This window comes from Balaenoptera musculus, chromosome 1 (assembly GCF_009873245.2).
Source record: "Balaenoptera musculus isolate JJ_BM4_2016_0621 chromosome 1, mBalMus1.pri.v3, whole genome shotgun sequence".
In the NCBI taxonomy this organism is placed as follows: Eukaryota; Metazoa; Chordata; class Mammalia; order Artiodactyla; family Balaenopteridae; genus Balaenoptera; species Balaenoptera musculus.
Window position 1 is genome coordinate 57,601,119 of NC_045785.1, and position 23,211 is coordinate 57,624,329.

General features: G+C 35.3%; 1 protein-coding gene across 1 annotated transcript in view; it reads right to left on the minus strand.

Moving 5' to 3' along the window:
- Nucleotides 1-406: 406 nt before the first annotated feature.
- DNAI4 (dynein axonemal intermediate chain 4) overlaps nt 407-23,211 on the minus strand; it is a 125,554-nt gene continuing 102,749 nt past the window's right edge. Inside the window, 4 exon segments of the mRNA XM_036843370.1 lie at nt 407-1,575; nt 9,583-9,739; nt 12,369-12,595; nt 13,240-13,338. Of these exon segments, the coding sequence (XP_036699265.1) occupies nt 1,513-1,575; nt 9,583-9,739; nt 12,369-12,595; nt 13,240-13,338 (546 nt within the window). The 3' untranslated portion in view covers nt 407-1,512.

A 23,211-nucleotide genomic window follows, 5' to 3' on the forward strand; every position in this document is an offset into this window, starting at 1 on the left:
GTAGGTGAATGACAAACTGTGGTACATCCAGACAATGGAATATTATTCAGCACTAAAAAGGAATGAGCTATAACGCCATTAGCAGACATGGAAGAAACTTAAATTCATATTACTAAATGAAAGAAGCCAATCTGAAAAGGTTATATATCGTAGGATTCCATACAATGGAATAGGTTCAGTTCAGGATCAGTTGCTCACGATCCAAGAAGAATAAAATAGCTTTATTTTTCATTGAGGCCTGATGAGCAATGAGAATAGAACATGTGAAAAATTTTTAAGATCAAAAATATTTAATAAAAAGAGACATTTTTTTCAATTAAATTGTTTTATTTTGTTATACAAAGTATTATGTAAAGTCCAAATCTTTTTAAAAGACAAAGAGTTAATGACTTATACCAGCAGAAAATTTATAATCCTTATACCTTATAACCTGACCTTAGCTTTCAGTCCACCTAAAAATTGCCTTGCTTTTGTTTAAAGGATGGCTCCAAAGAAATGGAGATTGATAATTCCCACTGCTGCTCTGATCCCATTCTCATTTTTAATATTATTTTTCAGACAGTTTAGTGAGTTTCAAGTGCCTTATCCTCTCCTCTCTACTTAGAATGCTTTATAGAACAGGCTATACTGTCTTATGGTCTCAGTTAACAAACTGTAAGATTTTTAAGACAAACAGCATGGAACAGACAGTTAGCGATCTATATTTGGAGGAGTTGCTGCCTCCCACTCCTCCAATTTCCACAAGCTTGCTCTAGAACACTTCACAAAATAACATCCTGATGCAAACTACAGATCAGGGACTTCTATTTTATCTCTGGGCCCACTTAAGTCTGGTCTTAAAACCCAGAGCAGATTCTGAAGGATGTAGAGGAGGATGCCCCGATGCGTCCCAGACTAATTCTCTCTGAATTGAGTGTATGATGCCTGCTGGCCAAACAATGCAATTCTGACATTTATTGTCATGTCTTTTGTTTGTCAAATAGTCTAACAATGTTCTATAGTTTCAGCTCTCAGGTCTAAGAGTATAAAATTCTTATTTAAAATTGGGTATGAAAATCTAGTATTCTCACAATACTAACACCTGCAAAATTCATAAACCCTGGAAAACACAGCTCAGAAAGCAGAAGATTTAAAAGTGTATGGAACTTTGTCTTAATAAAGATTCTGGTTTAAATAATTCTAATACTTTCCAAGCTTTGCTTCTAAAGGAATAACAATTTCTAACTTATTTGGATATTTTATAAGTACATATATGTACTTGGACTATGACTAAGAAAAAGAATAGAAATAAATTTCAAAAAATTAAGAAAAACCCAGTAAAACTCTTACAATTAGCTTAAATCACAAACTAATCACATTTCTCTGAAGTAAAAGTTCATTAAGTTTATATTAAATTTAGATGGAAGTTATACATCAAATATTGTGTTCTATAATCAAAATCCCAGCTTACTGCATACAAACCAGACTATTGGATATTAAACACTGTTCCTTTAAAAAACAACAAAAAAGATACTACTGATGATGAATTATGCTTTGATTTGACTTGGGCCCAAGCAAAGTATCTATTATATCTCCCTGGAAAGAAAAAAAAAAGTCACACAATTACAATGCAATAAAACACAAATTAAGAGGTAAAGTAGTCTTTAAAATGCCATTTAAAATTTATAAGCTAATGATACACATATAAAGGGCATCCAATAAGATTGTAAAAGGAAACAAACCAAGGTAAGTTTAAATAATAACATTTACTTCCTAGTATGAACCTGCTCTTTCCTATGAGAGATTCTCTTAATGAAGTGTGATAAACAATTTTATAAGGATTCAGTAAAGGGACAATTTTGGCAGCTCCTGTTTAGCTTTAATGCTTAAATCTCAGTTTTCTCATCTGTAAAATAACTTTTAGTCTTGATGCTATCTTAAGCTCTTTGTTGATCTGTAGTGTTTGATTTAGAGAGAGTAAAATGTCTGAATTTCTATGTGGATTTTGTATTTCACTTAATAATAATGATCTTTGTAGTAAAAGGGTAAATGAAACCAAAGATGGGAGGTGAGTTTTCAAGAAAGACATAGTGAAAAGATGGGAGTTGGAAGCAGAAGACTAGAGTTTTCTCTATCACATATAGGTGATCTTGAGGAAATCACTGATATCTGGGAATCTTAGTTTCTTTGAATGCATAATGAAAATATTAACATCCACTTCCAAAAACTGTTGTAAGAGGTGAATGAGCTAATGTAGGTGAAAGTGTTTTATAAACTCTAAAGAGTTATAAACACCTTAGATAATACATAAGTCAGTTCCTGTCTTTTAACCTATACTATAGTCTTTGGTACTTCCCCATCCTTTAAGCTCTGACACATCAAATCAGTTGCTAAGTTGCTTCTCAAACCTACCTAAATCTAGTTAAGTCTCTCACTTGGGCAAATGTAGTAGATCATTACTGTAGTTTGTTCACAGTTGTATTCTTAGTGCCGAAAACAGACCCTGTCATATAGTGCATACTCAGTAAATATTTATTGAATGAACGGTCTAGTTTTTCTATCTTCAGTGTCTCTCAACATTAATGTGTATACACACACACACACACACACACGTGTGTGTGTTTATATTTTTGATGATTTCACTTATCTTTTTGTTTTCCCTTTAATTTGGGAAAAAACGTACACTCAAAAGTACAGAGGAAAAGGTGGCAAGCATTTGTATACTGAAACATAAGAGTAGATATAGTATTTAGGAGTGATTCTCTACAGGCTGCCTCCAGAAAAGGAGTTGGTTTGTGCCACTGAAATTAGCTTCTGCCAAGTGCTTAAGCCATAATTCTGTTCGATGCAAGACTTAGGCCCCCATCAATCAAACCCCATCACACCAGGAGAGGATTTGGTGCTTCAACAAACAATAAATGCTAATGTGGTGGTAAATCCTGTCAACAGCTAGCTACATCACAAAGTTATAACTGCAAGGCTTGGACCCCAACCGCCTGTTCATGTCAGGCATCAGGCTGATGTTACCCCTAACCATGAGCCCTGAGTCAATAGGATAGGGCTAGAGCCAATGTTCTGCCATGTCCTATCACAATAATACTCTGACCCTTGATCACATTGGGAGGGTCCAGAGTTTCAGAAATTATGTCACTTAAAACCTCCTCCACAGCCCAAGGATCAAAGTCCTTCTCCTGCTGTGCAAGGCCACAGAAAGTGATGGGCAATGAGAATATGAGTGGGTGTTGTGGTCCTAAAATTGCTATTGATCCCTTCTCCATGGGTTTTCCTCAGTGAACCCTGCTCCGGTACACTTTATGCATGGGCTGTCTGGTACTTTGCCTTTGTGAAACACATATTTACCCCAAATCAACAAACATCATCTTTGCCTTGAATATTTTCTAATAAAAGAAATAAAACTTTACTGATGAAATTCTCTTTGTACCCTTCCCCAATCCTATTTTTCCCTCATCTTTCACTTCCCAGAGGCAGCCTTTATCATAAATTTGATGTACATCTTTCCTATATAGTGAAATCATATGACTTCCAAAATTTTGGTTAACTCTTGGTTAAAATTAATGAAGAAATTGTAGGTCATAATGTTACTTGGTAAGACATCTTGATGGGAAATAATGGCTTGACATTAATTACTTTGAGACTTTAAATTACTTTTATGATCATAATTCTTCTCTGAAAAGCTAAGGAGGAAGCATATCAGTTAAGCTTATGGTTAAAAACCTGATTAATAATTTTTTGTTTAATCTCTCAGAAATATAACCCTGAACCTTTAAAATATAATGGCCAAAAAGAATGAAAAACTTATTTTTATTAGGAAATTGTATTTATTTACTAACATATGGAATATATTTGTTAAAAGAAAATTTTGCTCAGCAGCACTGAAATCATTAACACACACACCCACACACACACACCCACACACACACACACGTTTGTCGAAAACATTCAGACTCTCTGAGCTTAGCCTTCTGCTTACAGAGCATACTGCTCAAAACAAAAGATGTCTCTAACTGATTCAAATCAAAACAAAAATGAAACATTCTTCTTTCACATTCCAGTCTATATTCTTTTCTTTTACTAACTATAAATATAACCAGTAAAGGACATAATTTTGATTTTTGTGTTTAAATAATATTACATAAATCATAACATATTGTATTTACCTTCCTGCAATTTGCTTTTGTCACTCAACACTGTGTTTTTTAAGGTTTATTCAAAATTTGTCATATTGACACATTGAAATATATATCATTTAAACTTCTGTATTGTAATCACTCATGTAATGATGCCATATTTTATTTATCCAATCTCCCACTGATGATCATTTAGATTGTTTCCAATTTATCAATGTAGAAACAGGGCTGTTATGAACATTCTTTTCTCATTTGCATGTCTTTCAGACCACTACCAACAAATTAAACAAAGCCCTGGGAGATATACAGAATCCAAACAGATGTCATTTAAACATCTAGAACAATTACAGTCCTACCAGATAGGAAAACTGTAGTAATTTAGAATTAATGACACAGTCAATAAATGAACTGAAATGAATCAAGTAATGCAGCAACACATTCAGGGTTGCAGACTTCCATGAGAAGATGGAATATGCTGGTAATATATAACTAGACTTGAGGAGACATGGGCTTTGAGACTATTCCATATGGAGGGCATTGACAAATCAACTGTAAAATAGGGCTCAGCCTGGTAGCCAAGGTAGTCTGGAAAACGCCCTTAAACATCTACCGTCAATATGCATCTCAGCAAGTTGAGAAAATAATCTCCAAAACTACTTGGAATGTTTCACTTGTTTCTTTATTGGGAAAACATATTTTTAGCCTGAGAAGAATAAAAGTTGTGTATAGAAATAATGTAGCAAATCAAACAGGTAATTTTAATATTTTTGTATTAAGGAATTTGTACATACTTGGCATTTTAAATGTTCATTACATATAAAAGAATTTGTCATATTTGATTGTCTAACAAATAAATTTGTGATTCTAATTTTAATGTGTGATTAGGTAATTGATTTAACTTGTAATCATAGATTTAAATATTATTAATTTGTAAAGAGCATTGAAACATTTAGGAAAATTTAAGATTCAGCATATTCAATATTTTAAATATATTAAATTAATAAAAATTCCTTAAGTATCTAAGATTTGTTTGCCCTAAGACGATTGAAGTACTTAAAAATCCAATATATTAAATTTATAAATGGAATTTAAAGAATTTAAAGAAATTTAATTGTTACAAAAACTCACTTAAAAGTAGGTATTAAAGTTTCCTAGACTTAGAATGATAAAATATATAATCTAAATGTAAGAGTTTAAGGTGAACTAAAGTTTTTAAAAAATTTTGTAACATATTTGAATGTGAATGTTTGAAATGAACCTAGACTGAGTAATCTTCTCTATGTCTAAAAGAAACATTAAAAAAAACTCACATTGCTACCTTATACATGTCTCCTGGTACACATGCGCAAGAGAATCTCGACATATTCCCATGACCCTTGCATAAGAATTCCTAGTTCCCTACAACTCTGCTAATACTTGGTATTGGCTAATATTTTAATTTTTGTAAATCTGATCAATATGAACTGGTATCTTGTATAATTTTAATTGCACATTCCCTCATTATTAGTGAGAATGAATGTTGCTTCACAAGTTTATTTGATAATCTAGTTTCCTCTACTCTGAGTTAATATTTCATATGTTGCCTATTTTAAAAATTGAGTTGTTCTTGTTTTGTAGGAGTTCTTTATACATTCTGGACATTAAATATCTTTTATATATCTTGGAAATTTCTTCTTCCAATCTGTTTCTTTTAACTTGGCATATGGAATCCTGAACAGAAAATGTTAATTTTGACATAATAATCATACAAAGAATAATTGAGATTTATTGAGAGCTTACTATGTGCCAGTAACAGTTCTAACTACTTTGCACATATTCACTCAATCTTTCTAACAACCTTTGATTCTGGTACCAATATTACACCCATTTTACAAATAAAGAAAAAGAAAAAAATTGAAAAAATTAGGGGATTTGGGGTGGTCATTTAAAAAAAAATCTATCCTTGACCTTAAATCATTAAGATATTATCCTACATTTTCTTCTAGGAGTTCGTTTACTTTTCACAGTCTTCAATCCATTTGGAGTTCACCATTGTACAAAATGTGAGATGGGCGTCTAATGTTTCCCCCCATGTCACTTCTAGAATTGTAAACCTTAAATGGCTTTCCATAATCTATAGAATAAAGTTCAAATTCCTTATCATGGCAGTCATACATTTTCTGGTCCCAGATGGCCCAACTGGCCCTTTTCTTGCTTTTATCTCACGCAGTCTCTTTACCAGTCAAAAAAATCTACTCACCATTTCCACATGAAAAGTGCCATGGACCTTTTCAATTCCACATCTTTGCTTAAAGCTTTCACTCAGTCTGGAATAACAATTCTACTCTCTTGTCTACAAGAGAAAATCCTAATCCTCCAAAACACAGTTGAAATTTAATCTCTTCTGTGAAAGCCTTCCCTGTAGTATTCTTATTTTTTCCTTTTCTTCTTCCTATTCTCCTTTCAAAAGTCAACTGTTTTCCTGCTCTGTGCTCCTATAGGAGTTTGTTTATTTTGTTCTTTATGACTCAATTATGTTTCTTAAGCATATGTTGCTTCTATCTTAGAAACTACATTCCTTTTGCTTATAGGTTTGTTCATTCACACATCTATTCAACATTTGCTGAATGCCTATTATGTGCTAGCGCTATGCTAGATACTTGAACATACAAGTTTCAAGCAGCTCAAACTAGTAAGAAAGACATGTATACAAAATATTATAATTTATATTGAAAAATTGTTGTAGTACTTGATAGGTACTGCAGAAAAATATATGTGATGAAAAGAACCAACATGCTAATGCTTATAGATTCCCTTCTACCAGTACACCAACACATACTAAGAAAAGTTTTGAAACAATTCAAGTCTCCCTCCCCACTGCCCCAAGTTCAGAGTTTGTGGACAAGTTCTTAGAGCTCTTCTGAGATAGAACTGAAAGAATTACAGAGACAAAAAGGGATGGATTTAGGCCTTGAAGCTATATTTAGGGTTTGAGAGATATGGACAGAAGAAGAAAAAGGAGTACTATGAACTATATATTTGGATCCATTTTAATGTTTCTTTGAGAGGCTTAAATAAAGAATAGAATTCTCTTTTAATTCCTTTTGGTTGTTGAGCTATCTTAAACAAGGTTCACTGTGGGCACAAACATCCTCATCCTGTTAAAATATCTTGCATTCAATGAATGTGTGAGAAATTGAAAATATTAAAATGTTTTATATGGCAAAAATAAGCCATTAGGGCTGCACATCTCAGAGAAGACTAAAATTGTTATGTAAGGAGACCAATGTATTTTTAAAATTACTTTGTGTAGTGTAATGATTTGTAAAATGCCTAAGTAAAAGAATAAAATTCATTCATGATCCTACCCCTAAAAAATAATGCTTCTAATATGTTGAATTTTTCTCTAGTTTTTCAATGCATATTTATTCAAAAACATCTATTGACTAACCACTACAAGCCAGACACTGTACTAGGCCACAGGGATATAGCCCAGAACAAAAGAGACAAAATTCACTGTTTACGTGGCGCTTATAATCTAGCTGTGGAAGACTAGCAATTAACAAAATAAATCAATAAAGAATATGGTATATACCAAGTAAGTGTTACTACGAAAAATAAGTTATGGAAGGGTATTGAATAGGGAGTGTGGGCAAGAGTGGAGGCTGCAATTTTAAATAAGGTGGCCAGTGAAGACTTCACTAAGAAAGTGACATTTGAGCAAAGACTTGCAGTGGGTAGAGGAACAAACTGTGGATTTTAGGGAGAGGGAATGACAAGTACAAAGTCCCAAGCAAGCTAGTATGTATATAGGTAGGTATTCTCTGTTTGTTTGCGTGTTTGTTTGTTTGTTTAACATTTATAGTCCATATGGTTGGGGTAGAACTGCACCTCCGACATGTGCCCCAAATCTAATCAGCACATCTGACTTTCCTGGTCATATTTCCCTCTGGTTGGATATTTAGATTGTTTCCTTTTTCTTTTTCTCTTTTTTTCTTTCCTTTTCTTTCTTTTTTTTTTCCTCATCGCATCACAAAATATGCTATAACTAATTTCTTTGATTGCCTTTATGAATATTTCTGTAGCATAGAGTCCCAAAAGTGGACAATTCTGGTTCAGATTGCCAAATTGCTTCCAAAGAAGTTACACCAATTTCTATTTCAACCATCAGTATAGGAGAGGACCTATCTTATCAAATGTTTGCCAGGAATAAGTAGTCCAATTAAAAAAAACTTTGTTAATTTGATATATGAGAATGGCATCACATTTTAATTTAACAATTTTTTATTAGTGAGGTTAAATTTTAAAATATATTTGCTAGCCATTTTTTGCGAATGAACTGTTCCTGACCATTACTCACGCTTCTATTGGAGTCTTAACGTTTTTTCTTATTGATTTGTACATATTTTTAATATTTTTAACATGTTGATATATTCATGATAATAATTACCAGATTACTCATTAAAATAGAAATTTAAACATAAACAGAAAAAATTGAAAATAATGGGCATCTATATGGTATATATACAATGGAATATTACTCAGCCATAAAAAATAAAATGTTGCCATTTGCAGCAACATGGGTGGACCTGGAGGGCATTATGCTTAGTGAAGTAAGTCAGAGAAAAATAAACACTGTATGTTTTCACATATATGTGGAATCTAAAAAATAAAACAAATGAATGAATGTAACAAAATAGAAACAAGACTCATAGATACAGAGAACAAATTAGTGGTTACCAGTGGGGAGAGGGGAGGGGAAAGGAGCAGATAAGGGAAGGGGATTAAGAGATACAAATTACCAGGTATAAAATAAATAAGATACAAGGATGTAATGTACAACACAGGATATATACCCAATATTTTATAATAACTTTAAGTATACTCTATAAAAATATCAAATCACTATGTTGTACACCTGAAACTAATATAACATTGTAAATCAACTATACTTCAATTTAAATTTTTTTAGAACAATAAGTAAATATATAAATACATAAATAATTTTTAAAATAATGGGCATCTAGTAATACGGATTTGCTTGTCAAAGTTTTACAACAAAGTTTTGATATTTGAAAATCAGAGTAAGGGAAGAGGATAATGCTAAACCAACAGAAACAAATGCCAATTTCAGGAACACTGGATAATATCTAAAAATATTTCTTGTAAAAGTCTTTGAATATTTGCAGTAAACAGTCCCAACCATATACTAGGGACAATTTTAAGTTATTTCATATAATATTTATAATTATTCTGCCCAACAACATTATTTAATTTTACAGATGGAGAACGTGAGACTCAAAGAAAATAAGCCTAGTAGGGGCCACACCTAGTAGGTAGCAACTCTTCAGACTTACATTCTTTCCATTGCACCACACTTAACATACGTTTAAGAAATGTAAATCTCTTCCATGACACAAAATTACAACTGAATAAAATCATAGAATGACAAAAAATTTTGACTTTTGAGTCTTACCCGGTTAGAGTCCAAAGCAGTGGGCATATTTCTTAATTCATACACAGCAACTTGTCCATCACTGTCTCCCACCAGAAGGCAATCTGTTTGCTTAGTGAAGAGAACAGTTGTGAATTTGATTCCAGGGTTAGCAACATTCACAATCAGAGGGTCCAAACTGTAATGAAATATTTTATTTGTAAATTTAGTTGTTGTTAATATGTTCTTTTTAGATACAGACTAAGAAAAATCTGAGATATTTGTGATTTCATGTAACAAAAACCAAAAACTTCTTTATGTGTTTCCAAAAGCAAAATAACTGCTTCTCACTCTTTATTCAATCAAAACTTTCATTTTTTCAATAAACTAATTTCAACTAAATAAATTAAAGCAGTTCACAATTAAGATGTGAACTCATAATTTAAACTCCCATGATGAGTAATTTTATGCATTAACTTGGCTAGGCTGTGGTACCCAGTGTTTGGTCAAACACCAGTCTACACGTTGCTGTGAAGGTATCTTTTTTTTTTTTTTTTTTTTTTTTTTAAGATATGATTAACTTAAATCAGTAGAATTTGAATAAAGCAGATTACCCTCCGTAAAGTGAGTTGGCCTCATCCAGTCTGTTGAAAGCCTTAAAAGAAAAGACTGAGGTCTCTGAAGTAGAATAAAATTCTGCCTCCAGACTGCCTTTGTACTCAAGGCTGCAACATGGACTCCTCTGATGGAAATTCCAGGTTGCCAGCCTGTCATGCCGGCTTGGGACTTGCCAGGTCCCACAATCATGTGAGCCAATATTTTTAAATCTCTCTCACTCTCTTTATTGGTTTAGTTTCTCTGAAGATCCCTAATACAACTCCTTAAATAATAAATGTCTCTTAACAGAAGGATGTTTTGATCCAAATGAACCCCTGGAACATAAATGAATCTGGGGCTTCCCTGGTGGCGCAGTGGTTTATAATCCGCCTGCCAGTGCAGGGGACATGGGTTCCAGCCCTGGTCCAGAAAGATCCCACATCCCTGTGGAGCAACTAAGTCTGTGCTCCACAACTACTGAGCCTGCGCTCTAGAGCCCATGAGCCACAACTACTGAGCCCGTGTGCCTCAACTACTGAGCCCGCATGCCTAGAGTTCGTGCTCCGCAAGAAAAGAAGCCACGGCAATAAGAAGCCCATACATCGCAACGAAGAGTAGTCCCCGCTCACCGCAACTAAAGAAAGCCCGCAGGCAGCAACGAAGACCCAACGCAGCCAAAAATAAAATAAAATAAATAAATTTATTAAAAATAATTAAAAATAAAATAAAAAAATAAATGAATCTGAACAAGACTGAAAACCTTGTTCAAAGGTTCTCTGAACAAGAACCTTTCCTACTCTTGGTTATCCAAAGCAATCCATTGACACCCTTATAAAATAACAGCAGCAGTCACTTGCATACTTCTGAAGAAATGTTGCCCCGGGAACTACAATTTTACTAGAAAAAATAAAATCAGAGGTAGGATCATTTAAGTAGCCACTTTCTACCTTAGTCATGTCATACTCAAAAATAAATTGCTTTGTGTTGTAATCCTTGATTTTTGGGTCAAACTGTTTTATAGAACAAGCCATGATGAAATTTTCCAGTTACTAAATTATTAATCTCTAGGAAAAAATTTGCAATTAATAATAAACCCATTGAATTTTATGTCATTTATTTTAAACAAGAATGTATTTCCATGCTTCGTCTGCTAATAACTTGCCTAAAGATCTACAATATTTTCCAATATCGAAATATTGATTGAATAAGTATTACAGAACCATTAAACACTTTATTCCAGCATTGTATAAACTTTCATATTAAAAAGGATAGATGGCCTAGATGGCACTCTCATAACTTTGTTGTAACACTTAAAATAAAAAATTTTAATTAAATGCATGCCCCTTCAAATATGTTTTAAAGCAAGGTAAGAGAATAAGTAAATATTATAAAAAATACTTATTTTGCTCCCTTGCTTTATCTTATTATAGAAAGTCTTTAGTTAGACACAATTAGAACAGTGCCTCTCTGCATTCTTCCATAAACCAGGCAATGACAAAGAATTCAAGCTAGTTATGATATCCTATATCAGCCTGTAAAAGTTTATGGAGATGGAGTAAGGTTACCTATTTTCATTCAAATATTTTTCATTCAAATATTTTTAAAATGACATATGGTATAAGTAATTAACATTAATATATTATTCTATTTTAGAATATGGTAATTTCAAGAATTATCTGGGTGTTTTAAATGTGCTCTGAAAGGTTGGCATGTTATTTCAGTGTTTCCATTTAAAGTGCTCTTGTAATATTTTTGCACAAAAAGGACTAAGAAAAGGACTAAGAAAGACTATTTTGGTTGAAGAAAAGGAAAAAATAATTTGATCGTATTTTAATGTCTTCTGTGGAAACACTGGGGATGAATTTTGTTGGTATAGTTATTAATTCAGGATATTTGAAACAGTATTGAACAGCTGACAAGAATTAAGCAAACATGGATATTGAAAAGTTAAAACACCTTCTTTCCACGTGAATGTTTTGCAAACTTTTTCCCCATGTCATGATTTTACACTACATTCCTTGTTTTTCATAAATAAAATAATACTTTGCAGGTTCAAAAATATATTTATTATCCTGGCATATCTCTTTATTCACAAAGGACTCTCACAGTGTAAACTATTACTTGTTTTAAAGTAACTACAGTTCTCTCTAACCAATGTCAATACTATCAGGTATCATTTAGATTGAACTGCTTCTATTAGAAATAACTCCGAGAAAAATATTAACACTTACGTGCTGATGTGAAGGTCCCAAATCTCCACTCTGCTTTCGTTTGCAGCTGCAAATATATAGGATGATTTTGGAGACCAGGCAACATCATAAACAACATAAGTAGTTGGATAAAAACTCAAAAATGGCTTAAGATTCTCATGTTGCCATATAATAACGCCCCAATCTGCAGAACAGCTTAAGAATACATCATGACAAAATGGATTCCATGCTATTTTATACACTGGACCCTGGAATTAGAAAAATAAATTAAAATACATAGGTAAGTAGGATTTAACCTCTTATACTTTAAATTTGACCAACAAGTTAAAAATGCTCAGATTTCTAAAAGCTTATACACCATGTAATTATTGTGTGGTTATTATTTTACCTGAGAGTAAGGCCATAAATTGAATCTCTTCCCTAAATTATGCCATTCAGAAACATAAAAATATAGTTGCTACAATACTCACTAAATATTAATACATATTATACTACTTTTAAAAATATAAGGAATGTTAAGGAAAATAAACAGAAATAAGGGAGAAAATGAAGAAAATATAGTTGGAACAATCATAAAAAATGTAGAGAACAGGTATATGCCAGAGACAATTTCACTTTGGGATCAGCATGTCAACATAAGCAAAGTCTTTTAGAAACAAATAAAAATGTGGCTTCCATAACTGGCAAGAAGAAATCAAGGATACCTAGAAGCCAAATTAAATGTCCCCCATATTATTGGTGTTTTCTGTATAAGAAAGCACTTAATTCAAGCTGGTATTTTTAACTCTGAAGTTGTAAATTATTGCATTAAAAAATGCTGTGCCTAATGATACTATTTTTTTCAGAAATATTGCAAGATAAAATTTTCCATACCTACTATAATTAAACTAACCTTGTGTCCTCTGTAGGTATCTAGATATTGCTCATTATATGAACAAGAACATTTGTGAATATGACCTTCTTCAGTGCCAGCCAAATAGATATTTGTGTCCTATAACACAAAAAAATCAAAATGCATTTGCTTGTGATATATTAGTAAATGTGCTAAATAGAAGATTAGATGATTCAAGATCTCTTAGAGACAATTCAAGAACCAAACTAGAAATACTATCTAGAAGACAGTTGATTGTTGTCTTTTTCTTTCTATCATGATTTTACAATAATTAAATTACCTGAAGGACTACTGTGCAAAGAAAATACAGATGTTTTTCTTTGCTGGAATAAAGGGTAGAACTTTTTATCCTGTCTAGAAATTACATGAACAAACACTAGCTTAAAATGAGGAAGAAACTTTCTAACATTTAGAGCTACCTGACAATGGAACTAACATTCCAGGGAAATAGTAAGTGTTCTTTCATTAGAACTCGTCAAAGAGAAGACAAATGACTTAACAATAACTATTCATGTACATAATGCTGAAAAAATTATTCTTGCTGGGAATGAGAGATTGAACTAGATGGAGTCTCAGACATCTTTTAACTCTAAATTTATGTACCAAATAGGGATTTAAAATGTATTTTCTACAATGAAGTCATAATCAAAAAGTCTGAAAGTCAGTGCTCTAAGTCCTGACTATGTAGAGTCAGCCTCACTTGGGAGCATTGTACAGTTGCAGAATTTCAGGCCCTGTCTCAGACCTACTGAATCAGAATATGCATTTTGACAAGATTCCCAAGTAGTCTGTAAGTACACTGAAATATGAGACCCACTGCTTAGCATGCACCAGAACTTAAGAATGCAATTACTAGTTTATGGGGTATATGTAGTTTAAATTACACAATAAAGTATAATTTTTTTCCCAAAGTAGTGTTACCGATTTACATTCAGCACTATATAAAATTTCCCTTTGACACACATTCTCTTCAATAGTTGGTTACGTCAGAAATCTTAAATTTTGCCATTCTATTAGGTGTAAAATTATACCTAATGGTTTTAAGTTCCATTTATATGGATATTGACAAGGTTGAGCACATTTTTATGTTTATTGGCCATTTGTATCTCCTCTTCTGTTCATATCTCTTGACCATTTTATAATGCTAATACTCCTTTTTCATATTCATTTGAATATGTTCTTTATATATTCTATTACATAGGCTTTGTCTATTATATATGTTGCAAATATCTTCTCCCAGTATATGGCTTATCTTTTCATGTACTTTCTTCAGTGTCTTTTAGTAAACAGAAATTCTCATTTTAATGTAGCTGGTATTATAATTTTTATATAGTTAGCATTTTTTGTGCTTTAAGAAATTGTTCCTACTTGGAAGTCATAGAGATATTCTCCCACATTTTCTTCTAAAAGTTTTTGTGTATGATGTGATAGGAATCTAATTCCTTTTTTTTTTTTAATGTGGGTAATGATTATTCCAATACTATTTACAAGTAGGTCATCTTTCTCTAAAGATCTTCAAGGTCACTGTCTAAAGTTGGGTTCCTCAGTATATAAACTCTGAGACACTGAGATCTCCATGCAAGAGGTTTACTGGGAAGTTCTCTCAAGAACAACCTTTGAGGGAAACAAGAACGGGTAGAGATTTAGTTTGAACTATGATGTACTTGCAACAAAGGGCTCAGCCCAGCCTATAAGAAGCTTTGGAGCTGAGATAGCCCTTCAGAGTCCTGCCTCCAGGCAAGGAGGCCAAACGTATTTCACACCACTTCCCATCAATAAATTAGTCAAGCAAGAGGATAGACTCAAACCAAACTACATCAATAATGAAACTAAGTATAAAAATGGTGTAGGGGGGAGCTTCAAGATGGCGGAAGAGTAAGACCTGGAGATCACCATCCTCCCCACAAATACATCAGAAATACATCTACATGTGGAACAACTCCTACAGAACACCTACTGAACGCTGGCAGAAGACCTCAGACCTCCCAAAAGGCAAGAAACTCCCCACATACCTGGGTAGGGCAAAAAGAAAAAAGAAAAAACAGAGACAAAAGAATAGGGATGGGACCTGCACTGGTGGGAGGGAGCTGTGAAGGAGGAAAGGTTTCCACACACTAGGAAGCTCCTTTGCGGGCGGAGACTGGGGGTGGCGGAGGGGGGAATCTTCGGAGCCACGGAGGAGAGCACAGCCACAGGGGTGCGGAGGGCAAAGCGGAGAGATTCCCGCACAGAGAAGTGGTGCTGACCAGCACTCACCAGCCCGAGAGGCTTGTCTGCTCCCCCGCCGGGGCGGGCGGGGGCTGGGAGCTGAGGCTCGGGCTTCGGTCGGATCGCAGGGAGAGGACTGGGGTTGGCGGAGTGAACACAGCCTGAAGGGATTAGCGCACCACAGCCAGCCGGGAGGGAGTCCAGGAAAAAGTCTGGAGCTGCCGAAGAGGCAAGAGACTTTTTCTTGCCTCTTTGTTTCCTGGTGCGCGAGGAGAGGGGATTCAGAGCGCCGCTTAAAGGAGCTCCAGAGACGGGCGCGAGCCGCGGCTATCAGCACGGACCCCAGAGACGGGCATGAGACGCTAAGGCTGCTGCTGCAGCCACCAAGAAGCCTGTGTGCAAGCACAGGTCACTCTCCACACCTCCCCTCCCGGGAGCCTGTGCAGCCCGCCACTGCCAGGGTCTCGTGATCCACGGACAACTTCCCCAGGAGAACGCACGGCGTGCCTCAGGCTGCTGCAACGTCACGCCAGCCTCTGACGCCGCAGGCTCGCCCCACATCCGTACCCCACCCTCCCCCCCACCCGAGCGAGCCAGAGCCCCCGAAGCAGCTGCTCCTTTAACCCCGTCCTGTCTGAGCGAAGAACAGACGCGCTCAGTCGACCTACATGCAGAGGCGGGTCCAAATCCAAAGCTGAACCCTGGGAGCTGTGCGAACAAAGAAGAGAGAGGGAAATTTCTCCCAGCAGCCTCAGGAGCAGCGGATTAAATCTCCACAAGCAGCTTGATGTACCCTGCATCTGTGGAATACCTGAATAGACAATGAATCATCCCAAATTGAGGAGGTGGACTTTGGGAGCAACGATATATATATTTTTTCCCCTTTTTCTGTTTTTGTGAGTGTGCATGTGTATGCTTCTGTGTGTGATTTTGTCTGTATAGCTTTGCTTTTACCATTTGTCCTAGGGTTCTGTCTGTCCTTTTTTTTTTTCTTTTTTTTTAGTATAATTGTTAGCGCTTGTTATCATTGGTGGATTTGTTTTTTGGTTTGGTTACTCTCTTCTTTCTTTCGTTCTTCCTTTTATTTCTTTTATTACTTTTTAAAAATATTTTATTAATTATTATTTTTTATTTTAATTATTTTATTTTATTTTATTTTATCTTCTTCTTTCTTTCTTTCTTTTTTTTTCTCCCTTTTATTCTGAGCCATGTGGATGACAGGCTCTTGGTGCTCCAGCCAGGCGTCAGGGCTGTGCCTCTGAGGTGGGAGAGCCAAGTTCAGGACATTGGTCCACAAAAGACTCCCAGCTCCATGTAATATCAAACGGCAAAAATCTCCCAGAGATCTCCATCTCAACACCAAGACCCAGTTCCACTCAACAACCAGCAAGCTACAGTGCTGGACACCCTATGCCAAACAACTAGCAAGACAGGAACACAAACCCACCCATTAGCAGAGAGGCTGCCTAAAATCATAATAAGGACACAGACACCCCAAAACACAACACCAGACATGGACCTGCCCACCAGAAAGACAAGATTCAGCCTCATCCACCAGAACACAGGCACTAGTCCCCTCCACCAGGAAGCCTACACAAGCCACTGAATCAACCTTAGTCACTGGGGGCAGACACCAAAAACAACGGGAACTATGAACCTGCAGCCAGCGAAAAGGAGACCCCAAACACAGTAAGTTAAGCAAGATGAGAAGACAGAGAAACACACAGCAGATGAAGGAGCAAGGTAAAAACCCACCAGACCTAACAAATCAAGAGGAAATAGTCAGTCTACCTGAAAAAGAATTCAGAATAATGATAGTAAAGATGATCCAAAATCTGGGAAATAGAATGGAGAAAATACAAGAAACGTTTAACAAGGACCTAGAAGAACGAAAGAGCAAACAAACAATGATGAACAACACAATAAATGAAATTAAATATTCTATAGAAGGGATCAATAGCAGAATAACTGAGGCAGAAGAATGGATAAGTGACCTGGAAGATAAAATAGTGGAAATAACTACTGCAGAGCAGAATAAAGAAAAAACAATAAAATGAAATGGAAACAGTCTCAGAGACCTCTGGGACAACATTAAACGCACCAACATTCGAATTATAGGGCTCCCCGAAGAAGAAGAGAAAAAGAAAGGGACTGAGAAAATATTTGAAGAGATTATAGTTGAAAACTTCCCTAGTATGGGAAAGGAAATAGTTAATCAAGTCCAGGAAGCACAGAGAGTCCCATACAGGATAAATCCAAGGAGAAACAAGCCAAGACACATATTAATCAAACTATCAAAAATTAAATACAAAGAAAAAATATTAAAAGCAGCAAGGGAAAAACAACAAATAACATACAAGGGAATCCCCATAAGGTTAACAGCTGATCTTTCAGCAGAAACTCTGCAAGCCAGAAGGGAGTGGCAGGACATATTTAAAGTGATGAAGGGGAAAAACCTACAACCAACATTACTCTAACCAGCAAGGATCTCATTCAGATGTGATGGAGAAATTAAAACCTTTACAGACAAGCAAAAGCTAAGAGAATTCAGCACCACCAAACAACCTTCACAACAAATGCTAAAGGAACTTCTCTAGGAAGGAAACACAACAGAAGGAAAAGACCTACAATAACAAACCCAAAACAATTAAGAAAATGGTAATAGGAACATACAGATTGATAACTACCTTAAATGTAAACGGATTAAAGGCTCCAAACAAAAAATATAGGCTGGCTGAATGGATACAAAAACAAGACCCATATATATGTTGTCCAAAAGAGACCCACTTCAGACCTAGGGACACATACAGACTGAAAGTGAGGGGATGGAAAAAGATATTACATGCAAATGGAAATCAAAAGAAAGCTGGAGTAGCAATTCTCATATCAGACAAAATAGACTTCAAAATAAAGACCATTACAAGAGACAAAGCAGGACACTACATAATGATCAAGGGATCATTCCAAGAAGAAGATAAAACAATTGTAAATATTTATGTACCAAACACAGGAGCACCTCAATACATAAGGCAAATGCTAACAGCCATAAAAGGGGAAATCAATAGTGACACAATCATAGTAGGGGACTTTAACACCCCACTTTCACCAATGGACAGATCATCCAAAATGAAAATAAATAAGGAAACACAAGCCTTAAATGATATGTTAAACAAGATGGACTTAATTGATATTTATAGGACATTCTATCCAAAGAAAACAGAATACACTTTCTTCTCAAGTGCTCGTTCTCCAGTATAGATCATATATTGGGACACAAATCAAGCCTTGGTAAATTTAAGAAAACTGAAATCGTATCAAGCATCTTTTCCAACCGCAGCGCTATGAGACTAGATATCAATTACAGGAAAAAATCTGTAAAAAATACAAAAATATGAAAAAAAATACAAAAATATGGAGGCTAAACAATCCACTACTAAATAACCAAGAGATCACTGAAAAAATTAAAGAGGAAATCAAAAAATACCTAGAAACAAGTGACAATGGAAACATGATGACCCAAAACCTATGGGATGCAGCAAAAGCAGTTCTACGAGGGAAGTTTATAGCAGTACAATCTTATCTCAAGAGACAAGAAACACCTCAAATAAACAACCTAAACTTACACCTAAAGCAATTAGAGAAAGAAGAACAAAAAACCGCAAAGTTAGCAGAAGAAAAGAAATCATAAAGATCAGATCAGAAATAAATGAAAAAGAAATGAAGGAAACAACAGCACAGATCAATAAAACTAAAAGCTGGTTCTTTGAGAAGATAAACAAGATTGATAAACCATTAGCCATACTCATCAAGAAAAAAAGGGAGAAGACCCAAATAAATAGAATTAGAAATTAAAAAGGAGAAGTAACAACTGACACTGTAGAAATACAAAGGATCATGAGAGATTGCTACAAGCAACTATATGCCAATAAAATGGACAACCTGGAAGAAATGGACAAATCCTTAGAAAAGCACAAGCTTCTGTGACTGAACCAGGAAGAAATAGAAAATATAAACAGATCAAACACAAGCACTGAAATTGAGACTTTGGTTAAAAACCTTCCAACAAACAAAAGCCCAGGACCAGATGGCTTCACAGGCGAATTCTATCAAACATTTAGAGAAAAGCTAACACCTATCCTTCTCAAACTCTTCCAAAATATAGCAGAGGGAGGAACACACCCAAACTCATTGTACGAGGCCACCATCACCCTGATACCAAACTAGACAAAGATGTCACAAAGAAAGAAAACTACAGGCCAATATCACTGATGCAAAAATCCTCAATAAAATACTAGCAAACGGAATCCAACAGCACATTAAAAGGATCATACACCATGATCAAGTGGGGTTTATCCCAGGAATGCAAGGATTCTTCAATATACGCAAATCAATCAACGTGATACACCATATTAACAAACTGAAGGAGAAAAACCATATGATCATCTCAATAGATGCAGAGAAAGCTTTCAACAAAATTCAACAGCCATTTATGATAAAAACCCTCCAGAAAGTAGGCATAGAGGGAACCTACCTCAAAATAATAAAGGCCATATATGACAAACCCACAGCCAACATCGTCCTCAATGGTGAAAAACTGAAACCATTTCCACTAGGATCAGGAACAAGACAAGGTTGCCCACTCTCACCACTATTATTCAACATAGTTTTGGAAGTTTTAGCCACAGCAGTCAGAGAAGGAAAAGAAATAAAAGGAATCCAAATTGGAAAAGAAGAAGTAAAGCGGTCACTGTTTGCATATGACATGATGCTATACATAGAGAATCCTAAAGATGCTACCAGAAAACTACTAGAGCTAATCAATGAATTTGGTAAAGTAGGAGGATACAAAATTAATGCACAGAAATCTCTTGCATTCCTATACACTAATGATGAAAAATCTGAAAGTGAAATGAAGAAAACACTTCCATTTACCATTGCAACACAAAGAATAAAATATCTAGGAATAAACCTACCTAAGGAGACAAAAGACCTGTATGCAGAAAATTATAACACACTGATGAAAGAAATTAAAGATGATACAAATAGATGGAGAGATATACAATGTTCTTGGATTGGAAGAATCAACATTGTGAAAATGACTCTACTACCCAAAGCAATCTACAGGTTCAATGCAATCCCTTTCAAACTACCAATGGCATTTTTCACAGAACTAGAACAAAAAATTTCACAATTTGTATGGAAACACAAAAGACCCCGAATAGCCAAAGCAATATTGAGAAAGAAAAGCGGAGCTGGAGGAATCAGGCGCCCTGACTTCAGACTATACTACAAAGCTACAGTAATCAAGACAGTATGGTACTGGCACAAAAACAGAAATATAGATCAATGGAACAGGATAGAAACCCCAGAGATAAACCCACGCACATATGTTCACCTTATTTTTGATAAAGGAGGCAAGAATATACAGTGGAGAAAAGACAGCCTCTTCAATAAGTGGTGCTGGGAAAACTGGAGAGCTACATGTAAAAGAATGAAATTAGAACACTCCCTAACACCATACACAAAAATAAACTCAAAATGGATTAAAGACCTAAATGTAAGGCCAGACACTATCAGGAAAACATAGGCAGAACACTCTATGACATAAATCACAGCAAGATCCTTTTTGACCCACCTCCTAGAGAAATGGAAATAAAAACAAAAATAAACAAATGGGACCTAATGAAACTTAAAAGCTTTTGCACAGCAAAGGAAACCATAAACAAGACCAAAAGACAACCCTCAGATTGGGAGAAAATATTTGCAAATGAAGCAACTGACAAAGGATTAACCTCCAAATTTACAAGCAGCTCATGCAGCTCAGTATCAAAAAAACAAATAACCCAATCCAAAAATGGGCAGAAGATCTAAATCGACATTTCTCCAAAGAAGATATACAGATTGCCAACAAACACATGAAAGAATGCTCAACATCATTAATCATTAGAGAAATGCAAATCAAAACTACAATGAGATATCATCTCACACCGGTCAGAATGGCCATCATCAAAAAATCTACAAACAATAAATGCTGGAGAGGGTGTGGAGAAAAGGGAACCCTCTTGCACTGTTGGTGGGAATGTAAATTGGTACAGCCACTATGGAGAACAGTATGGAGGTTCCTTAAAAAACTAAAAATAGAACTACCATACGACCCAGCAATCCCACTACTGGGCATATACCCTGAGAAAACCATAATTCAAAAAGAGTCATGTACCAAAATGTTCATTGCAGCTCTATTTACAATAGCCAGGATATGGAAGCAACCTAAGTGTCCATCAACAGATGAATGGATAAAGAAGATGTGGCACATATATACAATGGAATATTACTCAGCCATAAAAAGAAACGAAATTGAGTTATTTGTAGTGAAGTGGATGGACTTAGAGTCTGTCTTATAGAGTGAAGTAAGTCAGAAAGAGAAAAACAAATACCGTATGCTAACACATATATATGGAATCTAAAAAAAAAAAAAAAAAAGGTCATGAAGAACCTAGGGGCAAGACGGGAATAAAGACGCAGACCTACTAGAGAACGGACTTGAGGATATGGGGAGGGGGAAGGGTAAGCTGGGACAAAGTGAGAGAGTGGCATGGACATATATACACTACCAAATGTAAAATAGCTAGCTAGTGGGAAGCAGCCGCATAGCACAAGGAGATCAGCTCCATGCTTTGTGACCACCTAGAGGGGTGGGATAGGGAGGGTGGGAGGGAGGGAGATGAAAGCGGGAAGAGATATGGGGATATCTGTATATGTATAACTGATTCACTTTGTTATAAAGCAGAAAGTAACACACCATTGTAAAGCAATTATACTCCAATAAAGACGTTAAAAAAAATTTTTTAATAAATAAATAAATAAAAATGGTGTAAACATCACAATTAAAAGGCTGAGATTGTAAGATTGGATAAAAAAGCAAGACAACTATATGCTGCCTAAAAGAAACATACCAAATATAAAGACACAAATAGGTTAAATGTAAAAGGATGGGAAATGGTAAACCATGCTAATACTAGTTAAAAGAAAGCTGGAATAGCTACATTAATATCAAACTAAATAGATTTCAGAATAAAGAATGTTACCAGTTATAAATAAGACCATTTTATAATGATAAGGGAGTTGCTTAATCGAGAGAACATGACAATCCTAAACACTTATGCACTTAAAACAAAGCTTCAAGATACATAAAGCAAAAACTGATAGAATTTCAAGGAAAAAAAGAAGAATTCAGGGGCTTCCCTGGTGGTGCAGTGGTTGAGAATCTGCCTGCCAATGCAGGGGACACGGGTTCGAGCCCTAGTCTGGGAAGATCCCACATGCCACGGAGCAACTGGGCCCTTGAGCCACAACTACTGAGCCTGCGCGTCTGGAGCTTGTGCTCCTCAACAAAAGAGGCCGCGTTAGTGAGAGGCCCGCGCACCGTGATGAAGAATGGCCCCCGCTCGCCGCAACTAGAGAAAGCCCTCGCACAGAAACGAAGACCCAACACAGCCAAAAATAAATAAATAAAATTTAAAAAAAAAAAAAAAAAAAGAAAAATTCACAGTTATTGTCAGAAACTTCAATCTCTTTCTCTCAATGACTGATGGAAGAAATCGGCAGAAAATCAGCAAGGATATAGCAAACTTGAACAACACCATCAACCCACTTAAATTGACATTCACAGAACATTCCACCCAACAGTAGCAGAATATACACTTTTCTCAAGTGCATAGGGAACATTTACAAGTAAAAATCACATTCTGGGCTTTAAAACAAATT